At 42.5% G+C, this 17,686-nt stretch overlaps 1 protein-coding gene across 1 annotated transcript in view; it reads left to right on the top strand.

Annotated features, from left to right (window-relative positions):
* Positions 1-331: 331 nt before the first annotated feature.
* Positions 332-17,686, top strand: part of LOC138948912 (rhomboid-related protein 2-like) — a 34,746-nt gene continuing 17,391 nt past the window's right edge. The window contains exons 1-5 of the mRNA XM_070320547.1: positions 332-713; positions 3,826-3,849; positions 5,471-5,626; positions 9,325-9,483; positions 16,957-17,111. Of these exons, the coding sequence (XP_070176648.1) occupies positions 636-713; positions 3,826-3,849; positions 5,471-5,626; positions 9,325-9,483; positions 16,957-17,111 (572 nt within the window). The 5' untranslated portion in view covers positions 332-635. The remainder of the gene's footprint in view (positions 714-3,825; positions 3,850-5,470; positions 5,627-9,324; positions 9,484-16,956; positions 17,112-17,686) is intronic.

Here is a 17,686-nt window from a genome sequence, read left to right as displayed (position 1 = left end):
ACACACACACACACACACACACACACCGGCTCAGTGTTCACAGGCGGCACACCGCTGACTAGTGCCTGACTGACTGACCGTAGACGACTGATACACCGTGCCTGCCGATACCGGTTCGATCCCTTTTCATTCTGTCGACAGATACTGAATAACAGACTGCACACAGAGGGAACAAAAGTCCATGTGTACACTGCGTCAATAATACAAAAATAGAATAACACATCGCATAGATTTCCAAAAGCGGCCAGGAAGACAAAATCGAAAGTAGATCCTACTTTTTACTACAACATCAAGGGAGATAAATCTGTTTATCAAACGCAGCAAGCAGACGGGACGCAGTGCGGCAGTACAAACCTCAGTCATGGTTGAGTAAGCAAGTAGAACGCAGCAATAAAGAATATTTGATAGGAAAGGTTCTCGCGTTGGCTCACGACCTAGAGCGACGGGGAACCAGTTACTTTGCCGTTTGGCTTGCCTTTGCGTCGGTCCTGGGGCAGGAAAGGTTGAGGCTGACGAGGCGACCCAGTACGAACGCCGCGGGAAGTTGAACCGCGGGAGGTGTGTCCTGTGTATTTTCGGAGCGAAAGGTGCAATTAAAGTGTCCTTTTCGTGGGGGGAGCCTGTGCTTAAAAAGGATGGCAATCTATAGACCCGCTCGCAGTCGCGAGGATACAGCCATGGAGCTATCCACGCTTCGAACTGAGTTGGATAAGGTAGGCTGCATATGCTTGTTTTGTGTTTGTATTCTTGCTGTCAGCTTTTCTCTTGTAGTTGTAATGTGCTCATGCACTTGTTTTAGGTGTACTCGTTTGAGACGATACACTGACCTGTACCCGGTAGTTGTATTTAAGACAGGGTAATCAAACCATGGATTAGACGATTGATCGTATATATATATATGCTGTGTGGGATTACCCACACAGCTAATAGGATTTGCAGACCCTCAGATATTTCAAACAACATGCTATTCAGTTATAGAGGTATTTCAAACAACATGTTGTCCAGTCATGCAACAAAATTATCAATATTTCACAAAAGAACAGTCCATGCACATGGTACTCTCCAAACGCAAAAGTTTAGCAAGCAACTGCAGCCGTTCGCCCAAGTTTTTTAGGTTGAATTCACATGACATTCACATTCAAAAGCAATTATTTCCTGGTACCCTCTATATATTTCACAGAACACATGAACATGTGCACTGAACTCACTCTGTAGTAAGAATGCGTGGGTGTTTCCACCCCAAAATCTAGTCCTGAGCATTTCTCCTCTAAGCACAGGCACTTGATATTAATTGCTCACAGATAATACTTAATAGATCAATATATATGTTTTTATATTATTAGACTGACTCACAGAGTGACACACAGAGTGATACATCATTACATGACAGAGGATTGTGTGTCACTTTGTATAAAATGCAAGTTACTCATACCACGTCTGCTAAGTACAAGATATAGTTGTGCATATTTCCTCGTAAATTATGATTGTTTCTTTGACGGTGCAGTTGTCAGGCGCTGTGTCAGTCCAGCAAAAAGCCAAGAAAAAAATACCATCTTTCCGATTCCCTTGACCCAGATTGTTTTTTAACCCTGAAATTGTGAAAAAATAAAATAAATGATAGGATTAAGAATGAATAAACTTTGGTTAATTGCAGATTTTCCAAGAAAAGTTTATCTTTTCCGACATCCAGGGATCAGAGCTCACACGATTTTCAGCAAATACACAGCCATATTATACAGATATTATATACACACAAACAAATATATGGAAAAAAATAACCAAAACAAGCCTTCACGTTTTCACCAATATTTCGGCCTCGTGGCCTTCGTCAGGGTGTTCTATAATTAACTCGCACGATGTTTACAAATATCCTTTGACGCAATGTCTGTCTATGACGTAATTATACATGACGTAATATGTTTTGTGTGCCGGAATTCCAAAAATGAATAAGACAGTAACAAAGCCTAGTTCTAAACAAGTGGATTGTTAAAGATGATGCAGTGCTGAAAAACATCAGAAATTATATGTATATATATATATATACGACTTCTGTCTGTGTGTGTGTGTGTGTGTGTTTGATCGCCATGCACGGCCAAAGTTCTCGATGGATCTGCTTCAAATTTGGTGTCCATATTCAGATACACCCGAAACAAAATCTGGTCGATGAGATATTTCAATACGTGCTCTCAGCGCGCAGCGCAAACCGATTTTGGTGTTTTTTTCGGGATCAAGTACCATAACTCTTCCTTATCTTCTCCGTGTTTTCAGCGTTTACCTCCCTTCCTTCGTATGGTGCAGTACGGTATTAGGGGCATCTTCGGATATTCCCGGCGTTCTGTTACTATTTTTAGAAGGTCACCGCAGTGTCCAGAACGCTTTCCTTGGACCCGTAAGTTGTCCTCACTGTAAAAGTGCAAAGGTCGAATCAATTTATAGCCACGCGAAAAATACACTGTCATCTATCTCTATATATTTATACATATAGATATATATATATACGGCTTCTGTGTGTGTTTGTGTGTGTGTGTGTTTGTAGAAAACACCTGTGGACTGTAGAGTTCTGTTTGTGATATGTTATGGCTGCTTTTCTGAGTCTGTATGTTCTGACCTTCCTCTGAAAAGCCATAACAGACTAAAAAGGGCTTAGAGATAAGCTCTAAATGTTTCATTCCTGTGTGAGTGGACTTCGCCTCCAAAGGTGATTATGGTGATTCGGCACTCGATCACATTCGGCGTCGTCAACATAAATGGGACTCGACATGATATGATCATGAATGGTCACTGAACCATTTTCGTGCTGTTCCCATTCCACGAATCTGGGAGGGACCTAAGCTTGGCGGCTCCATGGTTCGGTTCATTCAAACGGGGGGGCGGGTGTGACAGGGAGACTACCGCCGCCCTTCACAGCAGACTCTGCAGAGTTGTGCGCCTTAGAAGTTGTGAGATATTTATAGCTCTTTATAGCTCGCAAAGCAACACCTGTGGATTGTAGAGTTCTGTTTGTGATATCGTAAATATTCTGCATCAAATTTGGTGGGCATATTCAGGTGGACCCCGGGCACAAACTGGTGGATAAAAACCGGCGAAGCCGGGTATTCCTCTAGTATATAGATATATATATATGCCACCAAAAGTACATGTATCTGACTTGACTTGAGATACTATTCCATGCAGTAGATGCCACTAAAAGTACATGTATCTGACTTGACTTGAAATGATATTCCATGCAGTAGATGACACCAAAAGTACATATATGTATCTGACGACTGAATACCTGACCACAGCCTGATGTGAATGGCCCTGACGGCTGAAGCTTGACAGTGACAAGTTGACCTGACCTGACTAAATTACCACCAGACAGTCTGAATGTGTGGCCCAGAGCACCTGTAGGTATTTTCTCCCTCACTGGCTGTACATGTACTTGTACTCAGTCTGTGGTGACTCAGGCTAATTACCCATACCTTCTCACATGCTCACCTTTGTTGCTATTCGTGTAGAAATGTGGTAGTATTTACACTCTTTCGGGAAGTTTTTCCTCTTTCCTGTGTTTTTTGTTGTTGTTGTCTTCTGTTCTTCTTATCCCTTTCCTTACTGTTATTTTTTGTTAACTAACAGTAACAGATGAGTAAATTAGTGCAGCACATTATTTTGTGAGTCATTCTGTCAACACTTTTGTCATGATTGAAAAGTGAACATTTTTACTTTTCTTTTCTGTCATTTGTATGTGAGGACCAAAATTAATGCAAAGTTCACATCTTCATTTCTTTGCTTGTAAATTTATTTGGTTCTGTTTGGGATATTTATGTGAACTGCTTTCTTTTTCAGAGTTTCAAGCCGATTTTTGAGAAGGTAAGTGTGAGCTTTTCAACTTAAAGTAAGAATCACAGGCGCTTTACATTTATACCTAACCCAGTCTTACTATGAACTGGCATGATTCACTCCTTTTACTTGGTTTTGCTAAGCCGAGCATAAAAATATGCTGTTTTGTCACCTGTTTCTTACCAGAATACAAAGACTGTGCAGCCATTTTGAAAGCTTTAAAGTGAAGGGCCCTGTCATTTTGAAACACCAGTCATATTATTCAGAACCCATCATTGTGGCAGTGAAACCCCACGACAGACTCATTAAATCCTTTGTGGCAGTTTTCTTGTGTCGGCATTGAGCTGTCAATTTTTGTTGTTGTTCAGCAGAGCAGGCCACTTAGATCTGTTGATAGTGATACTTTATAAGGAGTTCTTTTCAAAAGTATTTTTCATATATATGTATACACCTTTCAGCTAATAGCAAGAGGGCCCTTTAGCTAATAGTGCACATGTTTTTTGAAGACTAGCGTTCATAATGTTAATCGTTATTGAATGAAGACACTGTATATGATTATTATGTGTGTAAGTGTAAGCTTAGTCTGAAGTACCAATTGTTGGGATTTAAATATTGTTTTGAAAAGATGAATGATGCTGAAATACAGGTAAACCCAGCAGTATTCATGGTAATAGAGGAGTCCGGGTGTAATTCATCTTTAATTTAGAGTATCTATACTGACTTTTTTTTATTTGTCTGAGTCTGACTTAGGTAGTATTAGTCTGAACATTGTTTATTTGCTACATGAAGAAAGGAACTTCTATTCTAATTGATTATAATGTAATAAAGAAAAGAGATTGTAGTAATGAAAGTGAAGTCCAATAGACAGCTGAACAGTTTCCTGCCAGATATATTTGGAGAATGTAACTTTTACTGTGTAGGTGAGTGTACACATTGATTGTGTTATTGTGCACACATGAGATAGAGAGGAACGGGAGGGGGAGAGAGTATGTGAGGCAGAAATAGAGACTGGGTTAACTGCGGAGTTTGCTGTTGATGACAATTTTAGTTAGTTATTTATTTGTTGTTGTTGAAGAAATCATGTTTGTGGTGTTTGTGTGTCTGTATATATCTATAAAATATATATACGACTTGTGTCTGTCTGTCTGTGTGTGTGTGTCCGCGATGCACGGCCAAAGTTCTCGGTGGATCTTTTTCAAATTTGGAGTCCGTATTCAGCTACACCCCGGACACAACCTCATCGATGAGATATTTCAACACGTGCTCTCAGCGCGCTGAACCGATTTTTTTTGTTTTTTTTGTCGGGATCCACTACCAATAACTCTTCCTTATCTTCTCCAGTGTTTTCAGCCGCGATTATCTCCCTTCCTCCGTGTGGCGTCAATCCATATTCCCGTTACTACGTTACTATTTTTAGAAGGTCACTGCACGTTACTATTTTTAGAAGGTCTCCAGTGTTTTGCGCGTTTATCTCCTTTTCTTCGTGCGCAGCCTGGTATTCGGCTCTACTTCTTACCGGCGAAGCGGGTAATCATCTAGTATATATATATGTGTGACATATTGAAATACATTATTTAATTACACTTTTTAGATTAGTTTGATTTTGAACAATGTTATCATTTATTTATTCATTAATTTGTCTTTTCAACAGCATGGAGGAAAGGGCATTGAATTGGGAGAGTTACGTCGGGAGCTGGAAGATGAGGGGTTGCTGGAGCACATTTCTCATGCTCGTATGGATCAGCTTCTTACCAAAGCCGACCAGGATGCCAACCAGCTCATCACCTACCGCGAGTTTGAACACATGGTGGGCCTATTGCATAGTCTGTGTGTCACTGTGTGTGTAACACAAAGGGCAGTGGTTTGGGGGAAGGGATTGATGAGGGAATATCACAGTGAATGAGGATGGGTTTTGCATGCATGTGTATCACCAGGCTATGTTTGTGCGTTGCTGTGTGTGTCTGTTTTCTTATTTTTGTAACTGCTTGTTGTTTTTTTTTGTTTTTTCAAGGGTAGGGTAGGGGTGTAACTGGGATTGGATTGGGTTGTTAATTTGATGGGGAAGTTGTGTTGTTTCGTGCATGGAGTGGGCTGCTCTTTGGTTTTAATGACCCCTTCAACCATGGATGGTCTGAGTGGGGTTGTGTGCTTCACAGTATTGGCGTTAACCGGTATTTTACTGGTTGAAATGAGAAAATACCGGAAAATAATAGGCTGCCGGTTGATTTTTAGAACTACCGTTTTTTTCGCTGGTAAAACAACAAAACCAGTACTCTGAGCTGGACTCTTACTGGTTCCAATGACAAGCCTACCTTCTTTTTTTCTGGATAGTTTTCATCACAAAAGTTTGTGTACCAGTTTGAAAAAAATATTAGCGCCATCACTGCTTCAGAGTTTACCTCTGTGTGTGCATGAATTTGAAATTGATTGAAGAATAAGGCCAAAAAAAAAAATAGGTGTGGTTACGGTAACATAGCCAAAAAAAATAGGGTAGGTAGGTAGGCAATCACTTTTTTTTTTTTTTTACTTTTTTTTCTAATGTGTACAAATTAAACCTACTTGACATGGAAATAAGTGTGCGACACGGGCGCTTTCGCTTTCATTGCGTTTTTTGCACTGGTTTTTTTTTTGTTTTGTTTTTTTTGACAAATGTAATAAAAGTTATAGGATCGGCCCCTAAAAATAGGGTAGGTCGGGTTACCGTAACCACACCTATTTTTTTTTTAGGCCTAAACAGCAACGCTGAAAAAGTATAACACAATGACTTTGGCATAAACATGTCTGAGGATGTTCCTATCTAACAGCGGTTTTGAATTGAGGGTATTACAGGCATGAAAATTCTCCGTATTTTCCGTATTTTCCGTATTTTTGAAAAAAATAAACCGTATTTTGTTTTATTTTCAGTATTTTTCCTTTCTTTTTTTTTTTTTTTAAAAATTTATTTATTTATTTATTTATTTATTTTTTCCTAGTCATTGTTATAGTAAAATAGTTTTGGGGCCATGTTTGAATCCAATTTTAAGGCTCAGATAGCCCCAGATTGCACCAAATTGCACCCTTGAACAAAAAAATGTCCGGGGGGGCATGCCCCCGAACCTGCCTAGAAGTCTTGGCGCTTCGCGCCTGCGAAACTTGGCGCTACGCGCCTTCGAAACTTGGCGCTACGCGCCTTCGAATTTTGGTTTCAGTATTTTTTTTCTTTTTCAGTTTTCATGCCTGGTATTACGTGTCATAAAAAGAGGAAGCCCCATGGCATGGGAGTATAGTGCTTTAACAGCTCAGGTGACATGTTGCAGGCTATTTTAATTATCTAGTATTATGCTTGGGTTACGGTTTTGGAAAGGCTTCAGCATGTTATTATTTCAGGCTTACCACCTGCTGTGTGACAACTTGAGACGATCATATTGTGTTTCACATAACAGCTCCTTTTTTTAAGACAAGTCTTTCAGACTTTTTTCTTCTTCTACGTTTCCAACAGGCACTCTTTGTACAAGTGTTGTGTAAAGGATTTTGTGATTTTTTAATTTATTGCTTTTGTTCAGGGACATGGTTTTTGTGCGCATGTCTTTATTCGATGCATTAGGTTGTGTATGTCCCATTGGATTTGGCATATTATCCTTCGCCATGTCATACTCAGAGAGTACAAAGAAGAAAATAAAGAATCCTATGCCCCTACCCAAAATAAAAAGGGAAAAAACCCAACCTGCCAACGCCAACATTGAAATTCTATTCAAAACTGATCATGTGTACATTCAAATTTGAATAGAATACAATAACAACAACAACCTTAACAGTAAGAAAGAAAAAGAGGATTATGTGTATGCATTGTGTGCATGTGTGTACATTTGCTTGATGTGTTGTGGTGTGCATGTGATAGGATGTGGTGTGCATGGCAGTGTGTGTTTGTGTGTGTGTGTGATGATGTGTGTGTGTAATTAAACCTGTGAAAGAAATACTGTTTTTATTGAGTCACTTGAGAAAAAGTGACTCTATGTAATCGGTCAGTGTTAGTCTGTCCGGCCGGCCGTCCGGCCGGCCGTCCGTAGACACCACCTTAACGTTGGACTTTTCTCGGAAACTATCAAAGCGATCGGGCTCATATTTTGTTTAGTCGTGACCTCCAATGACCTCTACACTTTAACGATGGTTTCGTTGACCTTTGACCTTTTTCAAGGTCACAGGTCAGCGTCAAAGGAAAAATTAGACATTTTATATCTTTGACAAAGTTCATCGGATGTGATTGAAACTTTGTAGGATTATTCTTTACATCAAAGTATTTACATCTGTAGCCTTTTACGAACGTTATCAGAAAAACAAGGGAGATAACTAGCCTTTTCTGTTCGGCAACACACAACTTAACGTTGGGCTTTTCTCGGAAACTATAAAAGTGACCGGGCTCAAATTTTATGTGAACGTGACTCATTGTGTTGTGAATAGCAATTTCTTCCTGTCCATCTGATGCCTCATATAATATTCAGAACTGCGAAAGTGACTCGATCGAGCGTTTGCTCTTCTTGTTAGCAGGGGTAATGTTATAAGCAGTTGTTGCTTCTTTTTTTTTTACCATCAATCCTCATGTACACATGAAAGAAATTGCTAATGGGGAATAATATAACACATGACAAATCTGTGCGTGTTCATATCATGGTCTGTAGATGATCTTTGGAAATAACTCTGTAATAGTTTTTATCAGCTGTGAAAGAGTTGTGCCCTTCAAGACAATGTGGCAAGCACAGCCTCTGACTAGTGAAGATAATAAATCATGGCTGTACATTGAAACTTGAGCTCTGATATTTATGCATGCTATGCAGTGTTTGCTCCATGTAACACCCTTTTCTTTTGAAAATTTTCTCTTCAGGACTCACTGACACTGTGCACTGGTGTCATGATCATTTGTGACCCTCCACCACGAAATGAGTCACATGTCACCTCGCGCGGTTCTGCGCTAGGCTTAATATAAGTCCGGGGAGTGTCTGGTAACAGTGTGAGGGTCACCTTAGTCACAGGCTTATAACTCAAACAGTTTTTGCTCTTTTCTAAAACGGGTTTCACCACTGGATAGAGCATAAAAAACTCTTTAGGAAAATGTAAAAATATGAAAATCATGCAAAGGTGACATGCGACTCATTCTGTGGTGGAGGGTCACATTTTTGATTCCCCTCCCTGATCAGTTGCCAAGTGTGTTTGCCTCACTGTTTCAAAAATGCACATTATTCCACTGCCAATAAAAATCTGGGAGAGTTATTTTGAGAATTTGTCTTGTACTGTAAACCAACACTTTCCAGTTTCATGTCCTTGAAGAATATGCCGCACATGACACAACTTTCGTTGAACAGCCATCGTAGCATTTAGTTATCAGCTGAAACATGTTCTGTATTTCCAGAAGATATAGGAAAGAATGAAAGTCAGTTTTCACATCCATTTCCATCTGGATATTTTTCAAAGTTCAGTAATTATGATTTTTTGTCACAGTCTGATATCAGTGTATTGTCTTTATGTGTCCAGATGACCAGAGACCTGACGCAATCTGAACGAAGCAGGTTCCAGTCAGTGATCAGGGCGGCCATTATGGACATCGTACCTCTGCGCTTCAGGGATGATTTCCTGGCTAATTACAACTGCTGTCCTCCTCCCATCTTCATCCTCTTCATCAGTATTGCTGAGGTGTGGTTTCTTTGTTCATCTCATTAAATTACATATTCCTACTCCGAATCACATATAGCATTGACACAATCTGAGATGCTAAGGTCTGAAAAGGCTACCCGTCTTAAAAGTTTAAAGGGAAGCAACCCCAACCACAAAAAGTGTAAACGTAGCCATGGTAATGACCATACACCCGGGGAGTTACCTCCCATCCGTGCATGCTACGTCACTACCGCTACTGAACACGTGGTCCAGGAGCAGGTTGTTGAATTTTTGGCTCTCCAGTGGCTGTGCTGTTTGGTGTTTGTTTATGACACCCACTGGCCACTTACCCGTCTATCTTGCCTCCTGCTTCGTAGTTGGTGAGCTCTTTCCATTTTGGTCATTATTTTGACAAGAATGTTGTTGTAGTTGCTGATTTTCGTCCGTTTTTGGACTTGTAACAATTTCAGTAACTATCGTTGGCAGCCATTTTTGTTGTCAACATGGATTGACAGCTTTAAAATGTGGCAAGGCCGATGTAATTTGGAGGTAAACGTATTATTACCTTCTTACTTGCTTTCTGCTTTGATTAGTTGGTAAGCTTGTTCCTTTTTATATTTAGTCAAGTTTTGACTAAATATTTTAACATCGAGGGGGAATCGAAACGAGGGTCGTGGTGTATGTGCGTGTGTCTGTGTGTCTGTGTGTGTGTGTAGAGCGATTCAGACTAAACTACTGGACCGATCTTTATGAAATTTGACATGAGAGTTCCTGGGTATGATATCCCCGAACATTTTTTCATTTTTTTGATAAATGTCTTTGATGACGTCATATCCGGCTTTTCGTGAAAGTTGAGGCGGCACTGTCACGCCCTCATTTTTCAACCAAATTGGTTGAAATTTTGGTCAAGTAATCTTCGACGAAGCCCGGACTTCGGTATTGCATTTCAGCTTGGTGGCTTAAAAATTAATTAATGACTTTGGTCATTAAAAATCATGAAAATTGTAAAAAAAAATAAAAATTTATAAAACGATCCAAATTTACGTTTATCTTATTCTCCATCATTTGCTGATTCCAAACACATATAAATATGTTATATTCGGATTAAAAACAAGCTCTGAAAATTAAATATATAAAAATTATTATCAAAATTAAATTGTCGAAATCAATTTAAAAACACTTTCATCTTATTCCTTGTCGGTTCCTGATTCCAAAAACATATAGATATGATATGTTTGGATTAAAAACACGCTCAGAAAGTTAAAACAAAGAGAGGTACAGAAAAGCGTGCTATCCTTCTTAGCGCAACTACTACCCCGCTCTTCTTGTCAATTTCACTGCCTTTGCCATGAGCGGTGGACTGACGATGCTACGAGTATACGGTCTTGCTGAAAAATGGCATTGCGTTCAGTTTCATTCTGTGAGTTCGACAGCTACTTGACTAAATATTGTATTTTCGCCTTACGCGACTTGTTTGTCATTAGTTTGACAGGAATTTATCTGTAGTTGCTGACTTTTCGTCCGTTTGGACTTCTAAATGTGTTTCAGTAACTTATTGTGTGGCCGCCATTTTTGCTTGCTCAGCTTGGCTGACAGCGTTTTTAATGTGGCTAGGCCTATGTTATGGTGAGGTACTCCTTACTTTCCCTGCTTTATTGCCTTCTGCTTTGTTAGTTGGTAAGCCATTTCCAATTTCGTCATTAGTTTGACAGGAATTTTCGTTATTGCTTAATTTTCGTCCGTTTTTGGACTTCTAAATTTTGTCCAGTAACTTATCGCTTGGCCGCCATTTTGTTGATCAGCATAGCTGACAGTGGTTTAACATGGCTAGGCTTTAGGCAGGTATCTACCAGTCCGTAGGACTTGTTGTTTCGGACTAAACATGTTTTTCTGTTGTGTCCGTTACTTATTCTGCCCCGAACAAACACTTTGTGGGGCAGTCAAATACTCCTGTATGTGCTGTTTCTTCTCGCTCACCTTCTCTGCCGATTGCAGATCAGGCGTCGCTGGTGTCTTCGTTATCTACGTTGGTTCCGGAGATTCGTACTTTGGTACGAGAAGAAATGTTGCGTGCCAAGCCTGCGACTTCCGTTGTTTTCCCGCTGTCTGTGGGTAACGTCAGCTCGTTGGCTTCCTAGACGCTTCCGACCGAGACGTTGTCTAGGGCGGATGTTTTTGCTTCTTCGTCTTCTACCGCTGTGGTTGGCGACTCAAGTAAGTCGAGCTGGTCCACAGGTCCTCGTGAGACCGTCGGACGCTCCCTGCTGGGACACAGCTCTTTTCAGCGGGTTCACGACCCGCGAACCCCTGTTCAGTCACACCCTGGCTTCGTCGAAGGCCTTTGTGTTTCTGAGCAATGGCGGCAGCCGGTTCCGGCTGCTGCGCTTCCGGCACTCGCCGGAAGCATAGGTCCCCTGACGTACGCATCCGCTGTGGTCGTGTCCAGGGTTGACCGGACGTTGCCTTCCGGGCATTCGGGCTTCCGGCACCCGTCCTCACATCCGGCGCTTCCGCATTTTGTGATCTCGTCTGATGCCTTTCCGGCTCCGCCCGGATTTACTGCTCCTTTCGCTTCCACTTCCTCCCGGATGTCGATAGCTGAGGAGCAGCGCCAGCCCTTCGGGCAGGTGTTGTCTCAGCCCTGGCCGGGGCAGTCAGCTTTTCAACCTTCGGTTGTCGCTTCGACTGCGGCTGCAGGCTGGCCGTCTTCTTACTCTTACCCTGGTGTTAGTCAGGGCATGAGTTTGGATGGTGTTGGGGGGGACGGATTTCCGGTTTCCGGTCATTCCGTTCACCGGCCTTCCACCAGCAACGTGGACTTCGGTCCTTCGCCGGATGTTTCTGACATTCAGTCTGTCATCAGCGATTCCACACGTGCTGGTTATCCGGAAAAACTTAAAGCTGCCCTCGAAGCTGCGGCAGAGGTCACTTCGAGATATTTTCCGGACGGGGCTTCGGCCTCCTACACTTCCTGTCTGGAAGCATAGGTCCCCCATCACAAGCGCACGTAGTGGCTTGTCTGGGGTTGATCGAGGACTGGCCTACGGGCGTTCGGGCTTCCGGCCCCAGTCCTCTTCTGTTCTGTCTCACCCTTGTTCCGTCGTGGGCATTTGTGTTTCGCAGCAAGGGCGGCAGCCGTTTTCGGCGCTGTGTTTCCGGTTTTACTGGAAGCATAAGTCCTCCATTTCAAGTACACGTTGCAGTATTGACTGGAGTTGACAGAGGACTGGCCTACGGGCGTTCGGGCTTCCGGCCTCAGTCTACTCTATGCAACTTTCTCTTCCGTTTTTTGCGGTTTTGTCTGTTGCATTTCCGGCTCTGGGTGAGGAACAGCGGCTGGCCTACGGGCATTTCGGCTTTCAGCCTCGGTCGGGGCAGTCTTCACTCCACCTGTTGGGTGTTGCGGTTACTGCCTATTCAGTTCTGGTGGCTCTAGACGTTTCCCCTATTCACTCTTACCCTTCAGTAGGGGGATGAGTCAGGACTTTTCCGGTTGGATGGGTTTCCGGTTTCCGGTCATCTCATTCATCAGTTTACCACCAGCAACTGTGACTTCGGTCTGCGTTCGTAGCTGAACTATTCTGGTTCTCAGTCTTTAGTCAGCAATCAGACACGTTCTGGATTTCCGTCGAAGCTCGAAGCTGCGACTCAGGATTTCACGTTGGGTGCATCGACTTTGGTGGCTTCCTTGTTGGTTGCTTCGTTGTCGATGTCGGACTTCCGTTCCGTGAAGGCAGGATGTTTCCTACTTCCGGTTCCTTAGTCACCTTTGGTGGGTACCACGGTTTGCAGGTTTTGGCTATGCCATCTCCTCCCGGAAGTGGTATCTCTAGTGTTTCGGTTCTGCTGCCGTTTCTTCATGGTTCAGTTCCGGAACACGCTCAGCCTTGGCTGGCTTCGGCTACACGGGCTTCACCTTTTGTTCCTTCTTGCTTAATTCAGCTTTTGGAACTTGCCTCCTTTCTCTACTCTGTTGGTCAGCCCTTGCTAGGGTGAGCGAAGAGCAGATGAGGCTGTCCTTCCTTCACTACGCTCTTACGGCAGGTGTCGGAGGGACTTGTTTCTTTCGCATTCTCAGTTCCCTGAACAGACAAAGAGAGACACTTGAGCTTTGCCCGCAGTAGAGATGTTTCCTTTTTAAACTTTGGTATTTTTATACCAGAAAAAAAGGAGATTCAGTCGATTAGAGATCACCAGGTCTCTGACTGCTTTACAAGGGTTGAAGTAAAGTAAAGCTAGCCTCCTCAGGAGAAGCATGCTTAGGAGAAGCATGCTTAGGAGAAGCATGCTCAATCCTCTGGCTAAGCTAAGCTGGCAGCCAATAGGCAGCCTCCGTCGGAATACTTCTTTCCGTCTTCGGTTGGGGTAACAGTTGTTTCAGCCACGGGCTGCTGCTTCTGTCGTACTTCCGGGTTTACCGGAGATGTTGTTTTTCTCACCGACGTTTCTTGGTACGTCGGGGTGGTTGGAACAACGGCCGACCTTAGGGCGTCAGGGTTTTTAGCCTTGGCCGGGCAACAGCCATTCCACCTTTTGGCGATGGTGGTTGTTGCCTTCCCGTTTCTTGTGGCTTCGGACTTCGTCTTTTCTTTCCTTTGTTCTCACCTTTTGAAGGAGATGAGATAGGACGATTTCCGTTTGGGCGGGGTTCTCTGTCTTCAGGTTACCCCTTTGTCTCACCTTTTGGCCACAAACACTTGGACTTTGGTCCTTGTTGTCTTTCACCGAGTCTGACTCTGTCTTTCTCTAGTGAACAGACGCGTTCTGGTGTTTCGTCCAAACTTAAGGTATGCTTGAGTTGGCCTCGGAAGTAACTTTTAGATTTTCCTGAGGGGGCATTGTCTTGGACAATGGATGTTTGAGGAGTAGTTCTTTGTGGCTTTCCTCCTCTCTCAGGTTTTGGCTACTCTTCTCCTTCGGGCAGAGGTTTAGCTAATGTTCCGGTTTTCTTTGCTGTGGGCTTTTAGCCTAGCATTTTATGGGGCAGTCGAAACTTCTGTTTCTTACCTTTACCTGCATACTGTAGGTATTTCGGTACAATGGCTGTCCTACGGGCTTCATGGCTCTCAGTCTTAACCTTCGCAGTAGTCTCCTGCCTGTCGCGGTGCGTCTAGGGCATTTTCGGTTCCTGTGACTTCGGATTTGGGCTTTTCCTCTCTTCATTCTCATGATGGCATGAGGCGAGTCAGGATGACGTCCGTTGGGTCGGGTTTCATTTACAGTCACCCTTCTACCACAGGCAACTTTGACTACGGTGTTTGCCCGTTTTTCTCCGTGTTTGACTCTGTCTTTCAGAGAGAGACAGACGCGTTCTGGTTTTTCGGCCAAACTCAGGAAGGCTCTTGATTTGGCCGGGAAGTTAACTGCCTGTTTTTTCCCTGAGAACTCTTGTCTCGGGAGTCTTATGGCTGGCTGGCTTCAGGGTTTACGTTTACCAGTCTTGGTTTTCTGCTTTCGGTTTTTGATTCACTTTCAATTACCTTCAAGCAGACTGTTTTGTGAACACTCTGGCTTTTAGCCATTTTGTTTATGGTTGCCAGTCACACCGGTCTTCGACCACTGTGAGTCCGCACTTCCGGTGGCTTACGCACAATCGTAAGTGGCTGCTTTCGTGTACTACCTCTCTCTGTGCGTTCGCCGGGACTGGTAGAGGATAACTGGCGACCTTCTATTTTGTGAGTTTTCTCTTTGAGGTGGACTCTGGTACTTAGTGCTCGGATGTCTCTCTCTCGCTCTTTCGTGGGGATTGGTCACTCTTCTTTTGAGCTGACTTCTTTCTCACAGGCTTTTCGGGCTTTACTACATCCCAAGGTTTGCATACTTTGGCATGGTTGTCTTAAGGTCACCGCGAGGGTTCGTCCTTCTCAGCTTTGAGTGGACAACCTTATGCACGGATCTTTTCAGGACATTACTATTTCCTTCCAATAGAAAGGGGGGGGGGTGGGCTTGTCTTTCCCTTGGCTCGCCGGGGTTATTAATCCAAGGCTTGGGTCTATTCCTGTGCTGTTTTTTACGGCTAGGAGATTGGAAGAAGTGCTGAGCACAGCTTACTGGATCTCTGAGGTTGTCGCTTACTTTTTTTGCCTGAGATACATCTCGGCTGTCAATCAGGACGTTCCTCGGTTCCCTCACTGCCTTTTGGCAGTGGGCTAGCCCTGGCAAGGGTTTTTTGAGTGGGTTAGATTTTCTTTCCCATTGGGCCCTTCCTGACTTTTTGGCAGCGGTCCAGTTTTCTGGCAAGGTTTTTGAGTGAGTTAGATTTTTCTTTCCCACCGCCTTGTTGTAGCAATCTGCTATATGTGATTCGGAGTAGGAATATGTAATTTAATCGAAAATTTTATTGTAAATTTTCATTTGATTAATATACCTACCCGAATCACATTGTGTATTCCCTCCCGCCAACCCCGCTTATGGTTTTTTGATTTTTTCTATAAAGCCGTATGATAGTAACCACGTGTTCAGTAGCGGTAGTGACGTAGCATGCACGGATGGGAGGTAACTCCCCGGGGTGTATGGTCATAACCATGGCTACGTTTACACTTTTTGTGGTTGGGGTTGCTTCCCTTTAAACTTTTAAGACGGGTAGCCTTTTCAGACCTTAGCATCTCAGATTGTGTTAATGCTATATGTGATTCGGGTAGGTATATTAATCAAATTAAAATTTTCGAGTTTTTACATTTAGTCAAGTTTTGACTAAATGTTTTAACATAGACGGGGAATCGAGACGAGGGTTGTGGTGTATGTGTGTGTGTATGTATGTATGTGTGTGTGTGTGTGTAGAGCGATTCAGAGAAAACTACTGGACCGATCTTTATGAAATTTCACATGAGTGTTCCTGGGTATGATATCCCCGGACGTTTTTTAAATTTTTTGAATAAAAGTCTTTGATGACGTCATATCCGGCTTTTTGTAAAAGTTGAGGCCTCATTTTTGATTGAAATTTTGTCAAGCAATCTTCAACAAAGTCCGGACTATGGGATTGAATTTCAGCTCCGCAGCGTAAAAATTAGTTAATTAGTTTGCTCATTAACTCATTTGGGACGCGTCTAAATTGTCCCTCGTGTTCCCTCCCAGCACATGATTTTGATCCATTTAAAATAAAAAAAATAAAAATCAACAACACAAAATAACCTAACCTACCTTAAATTTTTGCAAAGTTTGAAACTTGCTCTTTTAGAAAATATATGAAACATTTGAAAGAACATACCTTTGATGCCGACAGCTTGACAATATGTTTTTATATCGCTTCATGCGACTTGTGTTTTTTTTTGTGTTCATCATGTGTGCTTATCTGTCTTGTGTGTTTGTGTTATTTCTGTCTTACAAAGTTTACAGTTAATGAATTTGTCACCAGCTATGTTGCAGCTTTTGGATGAAAGGCATTTTTTGGTCTATCATCATTTTAATGTGCTTACTGTTTGATTCACAGGTCGTGAAGTGACAAATATTATGGAGGAATGGTTGTAACAGATCATTCAGTGGATTAAAAGTGTCTGTCCTCCTACATTTCAGATAGTGGTGTTTGTTGTGTACGCCATGGAGTTGAAAGAAGATGGTATAGAGACAACGGCCACAAGCGGTGTTGCAATGTACAGTCCCTTGGTCTACAAACCCAACCGTCGTTACGAAGCCTGGAGATTTCTCACCTACATGCTGATGCATCAGGGGTGAGTTAGTTCTTACTCTTAGCTGTGTTGTTTAGAGAAAGAGAGTCATGGAGAGAGACAGACAATGAGAGAGAGAGAGAGAGTGTTTGTTTGTTTGTTTGTTTGTTTTCAGGACCATTATTTGTATAGTGGCCACATTTTCATCAGGTATAGCAATATTAGTTGCTGGTGATTTTTTTTTTTACTGGACCTTAATGCACTGAAATAAGGCATTGAACTTGTTCACATTCACAGTGAACCTACTCAAATGAAAGCTTTGTTTTGACTTATGATGTTTCATGGGAAAAAACTGAGCTGTGGGTTACAGAATGGATGTTCTAACTCCTATATATATGACATGACTAGTCTTCGATGGTTGTTAGCTCACACCAATCTTTAATTGTGTTGCAGATTTTCTGAATGTAAACAAAATTAACTCTTCCCAGTTTATGAGTCAGTTTCAGAAAATGCCTTTGATTGGGGAAAAATGCGATTTTTGTCTGTATTCCCAACTACAGTGGAGTCCAGGTATAACGAACCTGGGTATAACGAAATCCCGCTTTTAACGAACTGCCATTGATTTCCCGGCAGACAGC

Source organism: Littorina saxatilis, linkage group LG15, assembly GCF_037325665.1.
Source record: "Littorina saxatilis isolate snail1 linkage group LG15, US_GU_Lsax_2.0, whole genome shotgun sequence".
In the NCBI taxonomy this organism is placed as follows: domain Eukaryota; kingdom Metazoa; phylum Mollusca; class Gastropoda; order Littorinimorpha; family Littorinidae; genus Littorina; species Littorina saxatilis.
The sequence above is the reverse complement of the archived record's forward strand: the minus strand, read 5'-3'. Positions and strand labels throughout refer to the sequence as shown.